General features: G+C 41.7%; 1 protein-coding gene across 6 annotated transcripts in view; it reads left to right on the forward strand.

The window, feature by feature from the left end:
• The window catches only part of NAV3 (neuron navigator 3), a 666,403-nt gene that overhangs the window by 531,705 nt on the left and 114,979 nt on the right, over nt 1-19,719 (forward strand). For 3 of the 6 annotated variants that reach the window (XM_060191355.1, XM_060191352.1, XM_060191354.1), the window contains 4 exons: nt 514-1,002; nt 4,277-4,318; nt 5,739-5,899; nt 15,026-15,214. In XM_060191355.1, the coding sequence (XP_060047338.1) occupies nt 514-1,002; nt 4,277-4,318; nt 5,739-5,899; nt 15,026-15,214 (881 nt within the window). The remainder of the gene's footprint in view (nt 1-513; nt 1,003-4,276; nt 4,319-5,738; nt 5,900-15,025; nt 15,215-19,719) is intronic. The other 3 variants (XM_060191353.1, XM_060191356.1, XM_060191357.1) reach the window with 3 other exon arrangements.

Below are 19,719 nucleotides of genomic sequence, written 5' to 3' on the forward strand. Positions count from 1 at the left end.
ACCAAGGCAGACAAACTGATGGGTCGCCAACCATGTCCGATATTGGTTCCAAGCATTCACTCAGGCTAAGAGATACACAATAGGACCGCCTAACATGCCTTGAGCATTTATTTCGATTTCAAACAAAAAAAAAATCTTTTTTAAGTGTCTAAAGAAGAGTTGAACCCCTGCACGTCGAATGCGCAGAAGTTGTTTCATTAGAATGGTTCTGCTAAGGGGTCACTGCGAAACAGAGTCAAACTTTGGAATTTCTGTGACCCTCATAATCCTTTCAGCTTGGTTCCACCCACTTGAACTCTCCCTGTACAAACTGACCCACGTGATGCTTTTTGGCACTGGGCTTAGACATTCAAGGCTGTAGAGTTAACTGAGGGACACAGAGACCGGAAGTGCTTGGTGGCTGGGGACAGCCACCTTCCCATCCTCCAGCTCTGTGTTCCCTCACCCTTAACTTATGCAATGTGGATATCCATTTCTTGGAACAACTGAAGTTGTTATCTGTTTTTCTTTTAGGTTGTTTGGTGCCAAGGCAGGTGGGAAATCTGCCTCTGCACCTAATACTGAGGGGGTGAAAACGTCCTCACTGTTACCCAGCCCTAGTACCACATTAGCACGGCAAGGCAGTCTGGAATCACCGTCGTCTGGGACGGGCAGCATGGGCAGTGCTGGTGGTCTGAGTGGCAGCAGCAGTCCTCTCTTCAATAAACCCTCAGACTTAACTACAGATGTCATAAGCTTAAGTCACTCGTTGGCTTCCAGCCCGGCATCGGTGCACTCTTTCACATCAGGTGGTCTCGTGTGGGCTGCCAATCTGAGCAGTTCCTCTGCCGGCAGCAAGGACACTCCCAGCTACCAGTCCATGACTAGCCTCCATACGAGCTCAGAGTCTATTGACCTTCCCCTCAGCCATCATGGCTCCCTGTCCGGACTGACCACAGGTGCTCACGAGGTGCAAAGCCTGCTCATGAGAACGGGTAGTGTGAGATCCACTCTCTCAGAAAGGTGAGCCAACCTGCAGTGCCTCCCTCCCTCCCCCTGCTTAAAAAAAAAAAAAAGCCTCTTGGTTTCACTGGAGGAGCCACCAAGCCAAGACACATAAGATCGTAATGACGTGAGTGTCATTCAGGTGTGACCTGGGCAGTTTTCTTTGCTCTCGTGAACCAAATTGGATGGGAAAAGTACCCTGAAGCCTAGAGTGATTACGTAGAGTGATTGAATTTCTCAATATGGATGCATATATCAATAGATGATAGATAATAGGCAAGTTGAGTACAAATCAGACTATGTATGTACCTGTGGAACAATGTCCTCTGAAGAGATTTTATTATTAAGTTGCTTGAGCTCTAAGGACACTGAGCTTCATTGGGGTCATGTAAGCATTTTTTAAAAAAGAGACAAAATGTAAATAGATTCTATAATTGTGCTCTGAGCAATAAATTTGCGTTAAGAGCATTTTTGGGGGGAGAGTGGAGAGGAGGAGAGGAATAGCAAATGGATCACTGTGGGGAAATCCTAGTTGAATTAGAGGGGGAACATCTGTTGTCAGCTATGAATTCTTAGAGAAATATCATAACATTGATGACATTTTTCAATGAGCCCTTTGGAAGTAAATGATGTCACAAGGTGTTTCCCATGGGTTTAAAAAGCTACTGATTTTTGATTTACTTATTATTATTATTATTATTAGAGCACTGCTCACTACGGGCTTAAGCTCATACCAGGGTTTGAACCTGGGACCTCAGAGCCTCAAGCATAAAAGCCCTTTGTATAGCCATTATGCCTTTTAATTTCAAAACACAGTGATCCTTTCCTTACCTAATATATGTACCAGAAAGCCTCCCTGTAGGCCAAAATGGCCTAAATTCTCTTCTTGCAAAAATCCTCCCTCAGATATTTTTTAACTGACTATTTTTCTGGTTTCTGGTGGTGCTGGGGATGGAATCAGAGACTTGACAGCCTCTGGCTTGAGTGTCTCTTTGCATAATTAGTATGTGTCTCCCACTCCCTTCTCCTCAGCAGTGCCTGTTCTGTATCAGCCCTCTTAAGCATTTCAATTTCTTGACCTCTCAGAATTTCTGGGAAGTGTTTACATTATAAAACCCCTTAACAGTCACGTCAAAACACATATTTATATGTAAAGCTTTCATTAATTTTTAAAATATATTTAGTTTTTGTATTTTTTTATTTTAATGAGAAATCCAAAGTGATAGGGGTAGGGGAGAGAAAGACCAGCCAACTGACCTTGGACTGACCAGAGCACTACTCAGCTCTGGCACACTGTGGTGCTAGGGAGTGAATCTGAGACTTTGGAGCCCTAAGAATGAAAGTCTTCTTGCATAAATATTATGCTGGCTCCCTTGCCCACATTTTCATTTACTTGTCCAAATGAATTCTATATTTTTTTAAGATTTTTTTCATCTGCAAGTATCCACATCATATAAAGGCAATAGCCTTCTGCAATTGATAGCACTGGCAAAACAGTGCGTGCTTTTCAACTTCACTTGAACAAATACACACACCTGAAAGTGCACATTCTCTAAAAAGGTGTGTGATCACCATGAAATTAATGAGCACCATGGAATTAATCTTTAGGGATGTCTCATCTTTGTTCAGTAGGATCCCTATTTGTTTATTCACACTGCCAAAAAAAATTTTTTTTAAATATTTCTAATCAATATACTAGAATTTGTCTCTCCATAATAGAGTGATTACTTTACATAGACATTTTTAACAAGTGAAGTTGCGTAGTGCCTCTGAATGTTGTCGACTCTTGTGCTAACGGAGTACACACAGAAGAAAACATTTTAGCTTTGATTTTGAGTGATTGGATTTCAGGTCACTGTGTTTACATTCACGTTCAGTCATCTCCATTTTGCATATCCTGTGCGTTTAGTCTGAATCACTCACTGGGAAGAGATAGCCTTCTGCAAATGGAAGTTAACTTTGTTCTTTAGTTACCTGTATACTAGAAATTAAGAGAGCAGTTCTTAGACTTGTCCCACTTGACTTTTGATTCTCTCGGCTTCTGTTTTTGGAGAGGTCATTTCTCACTTTTCTCCAGATGGATCCTTTTGACCCTTTTTAAATAGGAAATTCTTTAAAAATAGAGACTACTACAATTTACATTCTTTGAGATGCCAAGTTTATCATCTTCAACACGCAATGTAGTTTGATTTTATTGTAACTGTTTTTGGGGAAGGTGGATCAGCACTTGTTTCTCCAACATTTAAAAGTCCGCCACACATAATCTCAACAAAGAATTGAGGAGAGATCGTGATTTTTCAAGAATTTTAAATTTTATTCAGGAAAATTGAGGGCATTCACATAATAGGTCGAGAGAGAGAGAAAGAGAGAGGAAGAGAGAGAGGAGCCCCCTTACTCACATCTTGTTGGAGGTCTACCTAGGCAAGAGAGATAGACAGAAAGAGAAACCCCTCAGAGCTCTCTTACTCATGTATTGATGGAGGCGCTCACCTGGGGCCAAGAGCCAGCTGAAGAGAGAGAGAGAGAAAGAAAGTCAGAAAAGCAGTTTACTCACATGGTGACCTAAGCAGAGAGGAAGAGAAGAAGTGAGGAAGAGAGGAAGAGAGAGAGAGAGAGAGAGAGAATGGCCACATCCATTGTTATAATTTATTACACCCAAGACCCCCTCCACCTTTCCAAGCCTCACCTGTCACCACTCCCATTTCCTGGGTGGTGTCCTCCAGGCACCTCCTGTCCCTCAACAGAAACAGTGCATTAAAGGAGATACCAGAAACATGTTTCTAGCGGACATGTCTTATATGTTATTTTTCTTCTTGCATGTAAATGGGAATAACTTATTAAACAATTATTTGAAGAAAAAAGTAGGCATTCAAAGGTAGGTTACATTTTTGTCCACTGAAACTTGTCACCTTAATTTCGGTAGAGAAGATCTGTTTTGTTCCCACTTCCAGGATTCTTCTGCAAGTTAAACCATAGCAGAAGTCTAGTCCATTGCAGAAACAGGAATAAACTACCATGGCATTAGTTAACTAGAAGCTAGTGTAGAAATACACTGACGTGTGATTTAGTCGCCTTTTTAAATAATACTGTCTCTAAATTATCATAAAATATTTTACAAAAGTAAATATCTGGGAACCTTTGGTTGATCTTTTCTCATGAATTAAGCATTGAATACATGTTACAGAATTTCTGTTTTGGGTAGGAGTTCAAACAGGGAGCCGTTTTTGTTACATGTAAAGTTTGGAAAGTTGTGTTTACATTATGTCCTTAGGGGTTTTCTTTGTTTTAACAGCATGCAGCTTGACAGAAATACACTACCCAAAAAGGGACTAAGGTATATATACATATATATATATATATATATATATTTCTCTCAACAGAACTGCTGCCTTTCTCTGTTGTTTTGTAAAGCTCTGTGTACCCTCTCTCCTCTGTGTTTGTTTGCAATGAAGCACTTAACATGGAGGCTGAAAGCACTTTTAACCCTGATGTTTTCCTCAAATCTGAAGAGAAAGCCCTCAGGTAGAGATGTTCACAGAAGCCAAAAATCAGAAAATTTAAATCTGAGCTCCATTTTCACTATGGGGGGGTGGTGGTGTGGGGGGGAAGACAGCAACTTTTGGTAGAATGTAGAACTCACTTTTGAAAATTCAAAACCCTTAGCTTTTTGCATTTTTGTAGGCATAAGCTTGCAAAACCCTTACAGATGGCAAGCATGGCCAATTGATGTTGAAAGTTGGAAGGACACTCTAATTCATATACAAGAAATGTATTTTTATCCTAAAAGAGTAGATACTGTGATTCATGAGTTTTTTTTTAATGAATTCTTCTGTTGAAAACTCAGAAGGGTTTTTGTTTCTATGTCCAGGGCAACTGGTGTCCACTTCAATATAAACCAGCCTAGTGTTCATAATAATCTCAAAGCAATTATTCATTTCTTCATAAAACAAAATGAAAGCTGAACTTCTGGCCTTCTCTTACCATGAACTTTTGTTTGAGGAGAGAATTTAGAATAAGCTTCGAGTAGACTATAACTGCATGGACAACTTTAAGTTGACTGCTCTTTGGTGCAAAGCATTGACTTTCTCTGGTGGAAAGAAGTACTGGTCAACTGGTCTCCTCCTGCTATCTGTTTTCTTCCTGATTCTTTAGCAACAGCAGATAGCTTGCAATCATTTCATTTTAATATTTTGTTCTGGAGATTTAGTTTTCTCTAAGCATAAGTTGATGTCTTCCTCCATTAACTTACCCACACATGATGTCAAGTGGCATTTTGGTCAAATCTCTTAAGAGTTTTTTTTCCTTCAAAAGAAATGTCAATTCGTATTACATTTCATATAACTTTTGTGTGTGTGTGTGTGTGTGTGTGGGCATTGGGGGTACCATCACTCCAATTCTCTGGCATTCTGGTCTACCATTGCCCATCATAGTCTGTTTTCACATATCCTTAAAGCTCTGTGCTTTTGAGTCCTTCTCAATTAACTTGGCTGTCTGCTCATTGCTTATGATTTTCAATGACAATTCTCACAGAGGTATAATTTTCTTCTTCCTCAAAGTCCTTTATTTTCTCTCCCTGTGAGATTTAAACAGATGGTATCAAATCATCTGGAAGAACTAAGCAATTCTAATTAGATTCAATCTGCTTGAGAATGCTGTTTAATCGGAATAGTAAGCTCCTCTTGATTGTTTTCTTGTCCTGATACTGCCTTGTCCTTGTAGATGTGCTTAAGCATCTTAGCTGTGCTGTTTTGCAGATATACCCCATCATCTCGGCAGGCCAACCAGGAAGAGGGCAAAGAGTGGTTACGTTCCCATTCAACTGGTGGACTACAGGATACCGGCAACCAGTCACCTCTGGTCTCTCCATCTGCCATGTCATCTTCTGCAACTGGAAAATACCATTTCTCTAACTTGGGTAAACATTTGTAATATATATATATATATATATATATATATATAATTATTACTGAGCCTAGCCATGCTCAGTTCTGGCATATGAGGGTGCTAGAGTTGAGCCTGGGACCTCAGAGCCACAGATGTGAGAGTCTTTTTTTGCATTGCCACTATGATATCTACGCCCCCACCCCGAGATTTTCTCAAAGGTAATTCTGTTTTGTTCCTTTTATCATTCACCCTCACTCAAGCCCTGGTTTATCTGACTGGCTGAGTGCTGGGTTTGATTTGACTCCCAGCACTACAGATGCTAAAGCTGTATTCATCTATTTATTACTTTTAATCAGTATTTTCTTTAAATTTTTATTAGTGATTTAATAATGATTAACAAGATTGTAAGAGAGTAGGGTACAATTCCACACAGTTCCCATCACCATATTCCATGTCCCTGTCCCCTCCATTGGAAGCTTCCTTATTCTTTTTTTTTTTAATTTTTTAAAATATGTACTACATTTATTTATTGGAAAGAGACAGTCAGAAATTAAGAGGGAATGGTCATATAGAGAAGGAGAGTTACAGAGAGACATCTGTCACCACTGCTTTACTACTTGCAAAGTCTTCTCCCTGTAGGTGGGATCCAGGTGCTCAAACCTGAGTCCTTGCAAACTGTAACATGTGTGTTCAACCAGATGCACCACCACCACCCAGCCCTGGACGCTTCTCTTTTCTTTATCCCTCTGAGAGTATGGATCAAAATTATTTATGAGGTGCAGAAGGTGGGAGTTCTGGCTTCTGTAATCGCTTCTCTGCTGGACATGAACATTGGCAGGTGGATCCACAACCTCAGCCTGTTTCTGTCTTTCCCTCATGGGGTAGGGTAGAGCAATACTTCAATCTATCCCTCTCTCTGATTGAGAGGGATTATCTCTTACTTTAAAATATGTATATTTTAAAGTAAGAGATAAATGGAATGATAAAGCTGTTAGTCTGAATTGCAATTAAAGAGCCTAGTCCGCTCCTCCCAAAACAAGTATGAATTTTTAACTTTAGAAAATGAGTTAAAATATTTTTGTAGAATCTTAAGATAGGAATAAAAATATATGCAGTGTCTGAAACCAATCCAAATTGCATAAAATGCTGTGAAGTTGCTACATAGCCAGTCTTTCTTGCCACTGTTTCTACTGAATGATGTTAATTTGACTAGTTGACTTCTTATTTTATTTTATTTTTTATTTTTTTATAAAAAGGAAACATTGACAAAACCATGGGATAAGAGGGGGACAACTCCACACAATTCTCAACACCAGAACTTTGTATCCCACCCACTCCCTTGATAGCTTTCCTATTCTTTATCCCTCTGGGAGTAGGGGCCCAGGGCTGTTATGGGATGCAGAAGGTGGAAGGTCTGGCTTCTGTAATTGTTTCCCCGATGAACATGGGTGTTGACAGGTTGATCCATACTCCCAGCCTGCCTCTCTCTTTCCCTAGTGGGGCAGGGCTCTGGGGAAGCGGAACTCTGGGAAACATTGGTGGGGTCTTCTGTCCAGGGAAGTCTGGTTGGCATCCTGCTAGCATCTGGAACCTGGTGGCTGAAAAGAGAGTTAACATATAAAGCCAAACAAGTTGTTGAATAATCATGAATCTAAGGGCTGGAGTAGCACAGATGAAGAGTTGGGGGGGGGGGGTCTCTGTTCTGTAGATAGCTAGTAGGCATATTTTAGTTATATTCCAAAGGGCCTGTTGTTATACATTTTTCCCCCTAATCCTGAAATCTGATATACAGGTGGATCCTAGTTATTGTCTGGGGAGATGATTCATAATAGCTGAAACCTGGAAGCAACCCAGGTGCCCAACAACAGATGAATGGCTGAGAAAGCTGTGGTATATATACACAATGGAATATTCTGCAGCTATTAAGAACAATGAACCCACTTTCTCTGACCAATCTTGGAAGGAGCTAGAAGGAATTATGTTAAGTTAGTTAAGTCAGAAAGATAAAGATGAGTATGGGATGATCCCACTCATAAACAGAAGTTGAGAAAGAAGAACAGAGGGAATCTCAAAGGAGGATTTGACTGAATTTGGAGTAGGCCACCAAAGTAAAAACCCTGGGTTAAGGGTGAGAGTGTATGTCCGGCTTCATGGGGTGGGCGGGGGTGGGGGTTGGGACACAGTTTCAATTTCTCTTTGTCTCTATCCAACAATAAATAAATAAAATGTTTTTTTTTTTTAAAAGGAGTCAGCTTTCTGCTCCTTTTTCCAGCCATGACTTCTTTTTAAAAACCATTTTATTTATTTATTGTTGGATAGAGACAGAGAGAAATTGAGGGGGAAGGAGGAGAGAGAGGGAGAGAGACAGAGAGACCACTCGTGAAGCTTTCCCCCAAAGGTGGGGACTGGGGACTTGAACCTGGTCCTTGAGCACTGTGTAGTGTGTGTGCTCAACCAGGTGCACCACCACCTGGTCCCCTGACGCGCTGACTTCTTACTCTATTTTGTTTTTATTTTCATTATCATCCTGATCAAATCCACCTATTCCATCATTCTTCTCTGTGAAAATAAAACAACTCTCACCATTTATTGAGTTTGACCTTGGCAAAATCCTTTAACCTTGATTTTCTCATCTGTTATGACAGATGGTGAGTGTTTAGGGCCATATTGTGAAGCAAGACTGACACAATGTATTCAAATCAGAAAGTTGTAGACTTGACAGACACTACTATGTCCTCATTGTTTTTTTGTTTTTATTATTTATGGGAAATACTGTCTTTTTTTTTCTTTTTTTCTTTTATTTATTCCCTTTTGTTGCCCTTGTTGTTTTATTGTTGTAGTTATTATTGTTGTTGTCATTGTTGGATAGGACCGAGAGAAATGGAGAGAGGAGGGGAAGACAGAGAGGAGGAGAGAAAGATAGACACCTGCAGACCTGCTTCACCGCCTGTGAAGCGACTCCCCTGCAGGTGGGGAGCCGGGGTTCAAACCGGGATCCTTATGCCCGTCCTTGTGCTTTGTGCCACCTGTGCTTAACCCGCTGCACTACAGCCCGACTCCCCGGGAAATACTGTCTTACGTCCTCAGAGACGGTCACAATAGATTTCAGTTTGATCTTACTCTTCTGCTAACATCTCTCAACACTGCTACCCTTTGGTTGATTTGAAAAGTATCTCAGATACATGAACACACTTTCCCCTACCTCTCTAGCTTCCATAAGCACGTGTGAAGCCAAGTCAGGGGCTCTGAGATATCAGCGCTAATGGAATAAATTCAAGGTAAAAAATGGGGATATTTGCCTGAAGAAAATTGAAATCAAAGAAAAAAAAAATCCGTCACGCTTTGTCTTCTCTTATATATTATGTTCACTGGTCTGTTTGAACTTTTAACTTTCCTAGTTATTTCCTCTGATGGACACTTCTTTTTCTTTTTTTAAAATTATTTAAAATATTTGTTTCCTTTTGTTGCCATTGTTGTTTCTTATTGTTGTAGTTATTATTGATGTCATTGTTGTTGGATAGGACAGAGAGAAATGGAGAGAGGAGGGGAAGACAGAGGGGGAGAGAAAGATAGACACCTGCAGACCTGCTTCACCGCTTGTGAAGTGACTCCCCTGCAGGCGGGGACCCGGGGGCTCGAACCGGGATCCTTACGCCAGTCCTTGTGCTTTGCGCCACTTGTGCTTAACCCACTGCACTACTGCTAGACTCCAGGACACTTCCTTTTCTTTTTCCTTTTCCTCCCCCCCCTTTTCTCTTTTTTTACTATCTTTATTTATTGGCTAGAGACTGCCAGGGAAGGGAGAGATAGGAAGGGGAAGAGACAGAGAGACACCTGCAGCCCTGCTTCACCACTCCTGAAGCTTTTCCCCTGCAGGTGGGGACCAGGGGCTTGAAGCCGGGTCCTTACACACTGTCACATATGCGCTAAACCAGGTGTGCCACCACCTCGCCGGCCCCTGGGCGTAATCCTAATAGAGAGGGCAATACTAGCCTTGGTTCAAGTACAAGTTTCCATTTGAAATTCACTCTTCTCCCCATGAATATTCTGCCTTGGATGACAAAGTGAGTTGGATGTCGTCTAACAGTGAGTGGATATCCTTAGTCTAACCTCTAGCTACGTGCTTTAAAGAGATGCACTTGTAAACTTGCTGAAGACTTCATCTGTTTATCAGTCAGCTCAGCTAGTGCTGTGTGCCCAGGAAAGGACAACTTACTGCAGTCCGTGCATCTCAGACACACATGTTCATGTCTTGAGGATCCTACTGCATATCGGACCTCAGCAAATTGTACCCACCCCTGGGCTGTGCCCGGAAGGTATTAACTAACTAGCTCTCTCTCTCTCTCTCTCTCTCTCTCTCTCCTTTTCTCTCTTCATATCCTTCGTTCTCTCTCTCTCTCTCTCTCTTTTTAATTTTTTTTTTATTTGTAAAAAGGAAACATTGACTAAACCATAGGATAAGAGGGGTACAACTCCACACAATTCCCAACACCAGAACTCCGGATCCCATCCCCTCCCCTGATAGCTTTCCTATTCTTTAACCCTCTGGGAGTATGGACACAAGGTCATTGTGCGGTGCAGAAGGTTGAAGGTCTGGCTTCTATAATTGCTTCCCTGATGAACATGGGTGTTGACAAGTGGATCCATACACCCAGCCTGTCTCTGTCTTTCCCTAATGGGGAAGGGCTCTGGGGAAGCAGAGCTCCAGGACACATTGGTGAGGTTGTCTGTCCAGGGAAGTCTGGTTGGTATCTTGCTAGCATCTGGAACCTGGTGGCTGAAAAGAGAGTTAACATACAAAGCCAAACAAATTGTTGACCAGTCATGGACCTAAAGGCTGGAATAGTGCAGATGAAGAGTTGGGGGTCCTCCATTTTGTAGATAGCTAATAGGCATATTTTAGTTATATTTCAAAGGGCCTGTAGCTATACTAGTGTTTTTTTTTTTTTTTTTTTTTTTTTGCCTGAGCCTGAACTCTGATATGCAGATGGATCCAACTTATTGTCTGGGGAGATGATGTCATGGCTGGAAACCTTCCTTCTCTTTTACCCGTCCCACATTTTCCTCTTTTCCTTCTTCCTCTTCTTTTTTTTTTTCCCTACATTTCTTCCAATGCTTGTGAACTTTGGAAATCCATAGTACCTTTTTTTTTTGATATTTATCTATTTATTCCTTTTTTTTTTTGCCCTAGTTATTTTATTTTTGTAGTCGTTGTTAGATAGGACAGAGAGAAATGGAGAGAGGAGGGGAAGACAGAGAAGGAGAGAGAAAGACACCTGCAGACCTGCTTCACCACTTATGAAGCGACTCCCCTGCAGGTGGGGAGCTGGGGGCTCTAACAGGGATCCTTACCCAGTCCCTGTGCTTTGTGCCAAGGTGCGCTTAACCCGCTGCGTTACCACCAGAGTCCCAGTACCTTTTTTTAAATACTGTATTTATTTATTATTAGGCAGTGACAAAAGAAATTAAGAGGGGTAGATAGATAGAGATAGATAAATAGAGAGAGAGAGAGAGAGAGAGAGAGAGATTTTCAACCCTGATGCTTCAATAGGTCTTCAAGTAGGAAGGAACTAGGAAGTCTAGAAAGAAAGAAACAGTGTCTACTATTTCTAAGCCAAAGATAAAACACTCCCAAGGTATCCAAAGTACTCTGCAATTCCTTTCATATCTTAAACAATTCCAGCCTGCTTCCTCAGATGCTTATAAAAAACTTGGTATTCTTAGCTTCTGTTTCATACACACACACACACACACACACACACACACACAAACACACACATATGTATATCTATGTATATAACTTTTTCCTTAGGGACAGTTGCGGCACATGTCTGTGTGTGCCATATATGTATAGTGCTTCTATATATTCATGCATATTATATCTGCATAGACATGTTTATGTGTATGTATTGCTGCACATATATGTCTAATATATAGTGCATTTTTTCTGATTTCTTTTACTCCAAATTTTGAAACTACCATTTTTACTTTCTTTTTTTATAATTTATCATTTTTTAAATATTCAATTTTTTTGTTGTCCTTGTTGTTTTATTGTTGTGGTTATTATTGTTGTTATTGATGTTGTTATTGGATAGGACAGAGAGAAATGGAGAGAGGAGAGGAGACAGAGGGGGAGAGAAAGACACCTGCAGACCTGATTCACCACCTGTGAAGTGACTCCCCTGCAGGTGGGGAGTCAGGGGCTGGAACCGGGATCCTTATGCAGGTTCGCGCTTTGCGCCACACGTGCTTAACCCGCTGCGCTACCGCCCAACTTCCCATTTTTCTTTTTATTTAGTGATTGTTAGTTTGTTTAAACATTTGAGTGTCCTTATAATATTAAAGAATAGGCACCAGGTAAATAAATTCCTATTTGGCCAGGCTGTGACACAGCTACTAAAGTGAAAATGTTACCATACACAAGGACCTGGGTTCAGGTCTAATTTCTATACCTGCAGGGGGAAATTTCATAAGTGGTAAAACAGTGAAACAAGTCTCTCTCTCTCTCTCTTTCTCTCGCTTTCATCCCCTTCCCTATTGATTTTTCTCCGTTTCTGTTCAATAAACAAAATTTAAAAAAATATTAAAAATAAATTATTTCTTATTAGTGATGTCATATTGATTTATAAAGTTATAAGATAATAGGATATAATTCCACACCTTTTCCACCAACAGAGTCCTGTGTCTTCATTCCCCCCTCTCCCCACACTGGAAACTGCAGTAGTTCTCCCAAGATAATATATATGGGTTGACTATTTTATATATATATATATATATATATATATTTGCCCATTTTTTTCATGCCATGGCTTCTCTTCCTTTAAAAGTTACACTTATTACTTCTGAGCGTCATTTTTTTTTCTCTCCTTTTACCTACTGTCGTGAGCAAGGAATTTGAGCAAGGACTCACTCGGAGAGCATGTCGGGGTTAAGCAATAATTCTTTACTTATTTTTAGATGCCAGAGAAAGGTCATGCAATTCACACAATACACAGTCAACCCGATACCTCTCCTTACTAGTAGCTGTTCGCAGGTAAGGCTCACGACGTGGTCACCATCCGTGCTGGGTTGCCGGACTGGAGGTCCTTAGTCTGCTGGCGCGACCAGATGAGCAAGGGTCCCTGGAAGCTGGGGAAGCCATTGCTTAGCCTGGCCACATGTGCTTAAGTCTTTAGCAGTACCGGCAGCATCCCGGTCAGTAATGGTGAAGGCGCTTCATCCAACTGGTTTCTGAGACTTTACTTATACTTAGCTTGTGCCTCTGGTTTCAAAGTTACATCTCCATTGGCCAATCAGGTTCTGGTTGACGTCTTATCCTATGCATACATATGTCTCTGTCTTTATCACACAATGCAGGCACACTATGGTTACTATAGTTACTAGGGTTGCATGTTCACAATACCTACTCTCTCTGGGTCCTGATGAAATTGTAGTTAGGTCATCTTCCCCTAACATTTACCCCTTTGGAAGCATGGACCCAAATTCTTTATGGGGAGCAGAAGGTGGGAGTTCTGGCTTCTGTAATTGCTTCTCTGCAGGACATGGGTGTTGGCAGGTGGATCCACACCCTCAGCCTGTTTCTGTCTTTCCCTAGTGGGGAAGGGCTCTGGGGAAGGAAGGTTCCAGGACACACTGGTGAGGTCATCTGCCCAGGGAAATCAGGATGAAAATGTGGTAGCATTTACAACTGGGTGTCTGTGGCTTAATTGAGTTTCTAGAGAGATCCAGGTTGTATTTTGTTGAGTTTTAAGGTGATTTATTTTTCTTTCTTTTTCCTAGTTTATCAGGAGCAAGACCTGAAACAATTCCTACTCCATAGCCACACCTCAAAAATACATTCTTCTATCATATTACATATTTACAAATACACAGATTTGTGACTTTTTGCCACAGCCTTAGATACAATAAACATAAGTTTATGAAATTAACTTTACAGTGAACTTCAGATAGCAGGGACCATAAAAATTACATTATGTCTCATTTAAGGAAAAAAATATCATTTTAGTAATTTTTTTTATTTTGTAGCTCAGCATTGGAAACAAACTTCTCAGCTACTCACAATGAACTTACATAAATATTCATATCTAAGAAGGACTAGAAGTATTTGCCTGGAAATTTGAAAAAAGATTGGGACATTTGGGTTAATTGTGTTTTTCTTTTCTATTTTACTTTCCCCATTTAACTGATGAATTCTCTTCTGAAAGGTTAATTGTAGGGGACAGGTGGTGGTGCATCTGGTTGAGACCACAAGTTACATTGTATAAGGACGTGGATTCAAGACCCCGGCACCCCCCCACCCCCCACCCCCACAGGGGGAAAGCTTTTCAAGTGGTAAAGCAGGGCTAGAGGTGTGTCTCTCTCTGTGTCTTTCTCCCTCTCTGCCTCCCCCTCCTCTCTTGATTTCTGACTGTCTCTATCCAACAAATAGAGATAATTAAAAAAATTAAAAAGTTACTTGTAGACTCTGGGAAGACAATCTTTTCTTCCTCAGAGCTAACAGAGAAGCCTACATAGTTCTATTTCTAGCGTGAACAGGAGAGGGAGTTTTGTGGTCGTGTTTAATATTGCTTTAGAAATTGACATACTGCTGGCCATGGAAATGCCAGGTGAAAGGACTGGTGGCACTCTAGGTATTATGGGACATTTTAGAAGCAGATTCAGGTTATTTCAAAAATCGGCATTTTCCAGACTTCTCTGGACAGACGACCCCATCAATGTGTCTTGGAGCCCCGCTTCCCTAGGGTCCCACCTCACTAGGGAAAGAGAGACAGGCTGGGAGTATGGAGCGACCTGCCAATGCTCATGTTCAGCAGGTAATCAATTACAGAAGCCAGACCTTCCACCTTCTGCATCCCACAGTGATCTTGGGTCCATACTTCCAGAGGGTTAAAGAATAGGAAAGCTATCAGGGGAGGGAATGGGATATGAGTTCTGGTGTTGGGAATTGTGTGGAGTTGTACCCCTTTTATCCTATGGTTTTGTCAGTGTTTCCTTTTTATAAATAATAATAAAGTTAAGTGAGACCAGAAAAAAAAGGCACCTTCTTTGCAGTCATACTTCCGCTAGCATGGGAACCGTATTCTCATGTTCTATTAACTTACCCTCTTCATCGTCCAAAGCCTGAAAGAACAGCCTGTCTATGTACTTTGTCTTTCAGTGAGCCCGACCAATCTGTCTCAGTTCAACCTGCCGGGGCCCAGCATGATGCGTTCTAACAGCATCCCAGCCCAGGACTCTTCCTTCGACCTCTATGACGACTCCCAGCTTTGCGGGAGTGCCACGTCTCTGGAGGAACGGCCGCGGGCCATCAGCCACTCGGGGTCTTTCCGAGACAGCATGGAGGAAGGTAGGCCTGGGGACAGGTCTAGGTGAAGTGACTGTGTCTGACTCGAGGATGAAAACTGCTTTCTCACTCCTTCACGAGGATGCTCTGAGTAAATCAGTGAGGAAGGATGACTCCTTTGGGGAGCCTTGAGGCTTAAAGAAGTTGGAGAAGTCTTTATATGTGTGACAACATGCTGGAAGTGGTGAGATTTACACTTGACTGTGGACCAGTGAAGTATAAATCCAATAGTTCTTATATGAAAATTCACATAATGATTTTAGATATCCTGCCCTGGTTACTCAAATATCTGAGTGAAAGTTTTATTTCAAACCTCCACTTAAAAAGCGTCAAGATGGGAGTTGGGTGGTAGTGCAGCGGGTTAAGCGCATGTGGCTCAAAGCACAAGGACCAGCATAAGGATCCCAGTTCAAGCCCCTGGGTCCCCACCTGCAGGGTTGTGGCTTCACAGGCGGTGAAGCAGGTCTGCAGGTGTCTATCTTTCTCTCTCCCTTCTCTGTCTTCCCCTCCTCTCTCCATTTCTCTCTGCCCTATCTAACAATGACGACATCAACAACGATAATCACCACAACAATAGAAAACAACCAGGGCAACAAAAATGAAAAAATAAATATAAATAAATATTTTTTTAAAAGCATTAAGATAGATAACTGGAAAAAAGAACAGCACCTTATGAAACTACTGCGTCATGCTGAGTTTTGTTCCCAGAGATTTTTTTTGTTGTATAATCTGGTATTAGTTTTTGTTGTTATTATAGGACATTTTTTTTATAGTACAGGCTATTTAGTGGTCATTTTTTCCATTTTAATGGACAGGACAGAGAGAAATTGAGTGAGGGGGAGAGAGGAAAGGAGAGAGAAACTTAAGACACCTGCAGACCTGTTTCACCACTTGTGAAGAGATCCCTGCAGGTGAGGAGCAGGGGGCTCAACTCCAGATCCTTGTGAGGGTCCTTGCACTTCGAACTATGTGCGTTTAACACACTATGCCACCTCCTGGCCTCCAGGAACAATTTCATTTTTACTTATTACTAGGTAAGTCACATTTTCTTTCTTTCTTTTTTAATTGTTGTAGTTATTGATGTCCTCGTTGTTACATAGGACAGAAAGAAATGGAGAGAGGAGGGCAAGGCAGAGAGGGGGAGAGAAAGACCTGCAGACCTGCTTCACCACCTGTGAAGCGACTCCCTTGCAGATGAGGAGCCGGGGGCTTGAACCGGGATCCTTACTCTGGTCCTTGCGCTTCGTGCCGCATGCGCTTAACCCACTGCACTACCACACAACTCCCAAGTCACATTTTCTTATCCAGTACAATGAAATTCATACTTGGCCTATTTTTCTATTTATTTATTTATTTATTTTTATTTTTGTTGACAGAGTACCTCCCCACTCTTGTGTCTCATGGTGCTCAGGATTGGATCCGGAACCTCCATGTTTCAGATGTTAAAGCCCATTGTATAACCCCTGTGCTATCTTCCTGGTCCACACCTGTTGAGATCTACATGTGTCTATATTTTTTAAACTATATAACCTCAAATATCAAATTGACAAATATATTTGAGAGCTTTTTTTCTCTTTGATAATATCTCCGATTGTAGTGTATCATTACGAACAAATAAAAGTCACTGTAACAGTACAATGAAACTAGGTAGAATAATATCAGACATGAAGCTGGTCATATAATCTTAGTTCTTTCTTTTTTAATTTTATTTATTTTCCCTTTTGTTGCCCTTTTTTTTTCATTGTTGTTGTTACTGATGTTGTCATTGTTAGATAGGACAGAGAGAAATGGAAAGAGGAGGGAGGGGAAGACAGAGAGGGGGAGAGAAAGACAGACACCTGCAGACCTGCTTCACCGCCTGTGAAGTGACCCCCCTTCAGGTGTGGAGCCAAGGGCTCAAACCGGGATCCTTCCTCCGGTCCTTGCGCTTTGCACCATGTGTGCTTAACCCACTGCGCTACCACCTGACTCCCATAATCTTAGTTCTTAACAACCACCCATAAATCTTCTTCTTCTAGCGTTTGCCCTTCTTCCGTAGCCAGTCAACAGCGTCAGGTTGAAAGCTGTCAGGAGCTGCTTGTTGCTGGCTTTGAAAGTGACTGGGATCCATGTGGATTCAGTCGGCTAGGAAGGATCGTCAGTTTCCCCAATGAATGGGTACTCACGGGATGCACCACGAGAAGGTCGATCCAATGCATCCCAACCCCATAAATGAGAAAATGCTAGTCTTCAAAGTCTAAGACTGTGGTCGTCCATTTTATTTGGGGTATGAACTTGGACAAGCTCCCTAACCTCACTGTCCTAATGTATGCATCTGTGACTTTTACCTCTGTCAAAAGGATAAAATTGAAGTTCTGTTCGTTTCTCTCCTGACTCAGTGTCTAGGAAGTAGTGACAGTTGTCTAATGAATGAACAGTACATTTGGCACACTGGCACTGAATGAGTTGACCATGGTTGCCTTTGCCTTTTGGGAAATTAACCAAGTGACTGAGTTCACTGTGACAGAGAGTGAATTATCTCCTGTGAGCCTGCTGATAACACTGCCGTGTAGAGAGACAAAATAGAACTCATCTGAAATGTAAATTCACTGATTTTCTAAAGTGAGTCTCTCACTCTCTCTTCACAGAGGGCCTCTTATGATATTGTCAAAATAATTTGTTAAACATACTCATCACATTCAAGAGTGCCTCACTGGCAAATAGAATTCTGTGTGTGTGCTCGGGAAACTTCTGGCTGTCCGTGTGTGAGGATGCAGTAATTGGAATTTTTTAAAGGCAGCCTGAGTGGGCAAGTTGGTGTTTGTTTGTTTGTTTATTTTCTCTGTGTTCTTTTTTTCCTCCAGGGTTCTGGCTGAGGCTTAGTGCCGGCACTATGAATCCACTGCTCCTGGAGGCAATTTTTTTCCATTTTATTGGACAGGATAGAAAGAAATTGAAAGAGGAAGAGGAGTCAGAGAGGGAGAGAGAAAGAGGGACACCTGCAGATCTGCTTCACTACTTGTGAAGTTTCTCCCATTGCAGGTGGGGAGCTGGGGGCTCAAACCCAGATCCTTGTGTAGGTCCTATGTGCACTTAACTGGGAGTGCCATCACCCAGGCTCCAATGGTGTTTTGATGCTCCTGCGCTGACTACCTCCATAATGAACTCCCCTAGTTCTTTTTTTGTTTTTGCCACCAGGGTTATTGCTGGGGCTCAGTGCCTGCACCATGAATCCACTGCTCCTGGAGGCCATTTTTCCCACCTTTTGTTGCCCTTGTTGTTCTCTTATTGTTGTTGTAGTGGTCGTTGTTGTTATTGATGTCATTGTTGGACAGGACAGAGAGAAATGGAGAGAGGAGGAGAATACACACAGGGGTAGAGAAAGATAGACACCTGCAGACCTGCTTCACTGCTTGTGAAACGACTCCCCTGCAGGTGGGTGATTTTTTTTTTTTGCCTCCAGGGTTATTGCTGGGGCTCAGTGCCTGCACCATGAATCCACTGCTCCTGGAGGCCATTTTCCCCCCTTTTGTTGCCCTTGTCGTTGTAGCCTTGTTGTGGTTATTATTGTTGTTGATGATGTTGTTTGTTGTTGGATTCCCCTAATTCTTAAACTGAAGTGTACACTAGTCTAGAGAGAGGCTGGGGGGGGGGGTTGTGTCTTTGTTAATAACCTGACCAAAGCTCACAGAGGGAATGCAGAAGACTGAGTCACAAACTGTTAGGTTTCAATGACATACATAAATAGCACAGAAATACTGAAACTGGGGTCTTCTGATTCCTGATTTGTTGTTCATCTTACTTTTGGTATGTCATAGTAACACACTTATTTCATACAGTGTCATTAGCTATGGAACATGTGACTTGCTTTTATTATTTGCCACTAGAGTTATCATTGGGACTAAGCATCTGCACCGTTCCACTGTTTCTTGATGATCATTTTATTTTTAGATAAAGGGTGAGAGACAGAGATAGAGAGGAAGAGAGAAAAGCAGGGAGGAAAGATACCAGCAACACTGTTTCACTCATGAAGAGTGAAAGCTTCACCTCTGGCAGGTGGAGACCAAAGGGCTTGAACCTGGCTCCTTGCATATGGTAACAGGTCAGCTGTCCTGGGTGTGCTTGGCCCTTAGTCTTACATTTATTTATTTATTTATTTTTAGATTTATTTATTTATTCCTTTTTGTTGCCCTTTTTTATTGTTGTAGTTATTATTGTTGTCTTTGTTGTTGGATAGGACAGAGAGAAATGGACAGAGGAGGGAAAGACAGAGAGGGGGAGAGAAAGACAGACACCTGCAGACCTGCTTCACTGCCTGTGAAGCAACTCCCCTGCAGGTGGGGAGCCGGGGCCTCGAACCGGGTTCCTTACACTGGTCATTTATTTATTTATTTCCTTAAGTTGGTTAATGTTTTGCACAGTTTGCTGACTGGCTGTATTTGTGTATCTAAAATTTTGGGTCTGAGCCTTCTTCCCTTCTTTGATCCAGATCTTTTTATTCAGTTCGTTTTGAAGAGATTTTTCCTCAT

Source organism: Erinaceus europaeus, chromosome 5, assembly GCF_950295315.1.
Source record: "Erinaceus europaeus chromosome 5, mEriEur2.1, whole genome shotgun sequence".
Lineage (NCBI taxonomy): Eukaryota > Metazoa > Chordata > Mammalia > Eulipotyphla > Erinaceidae > Erinaceus > Erinaceus europaeus.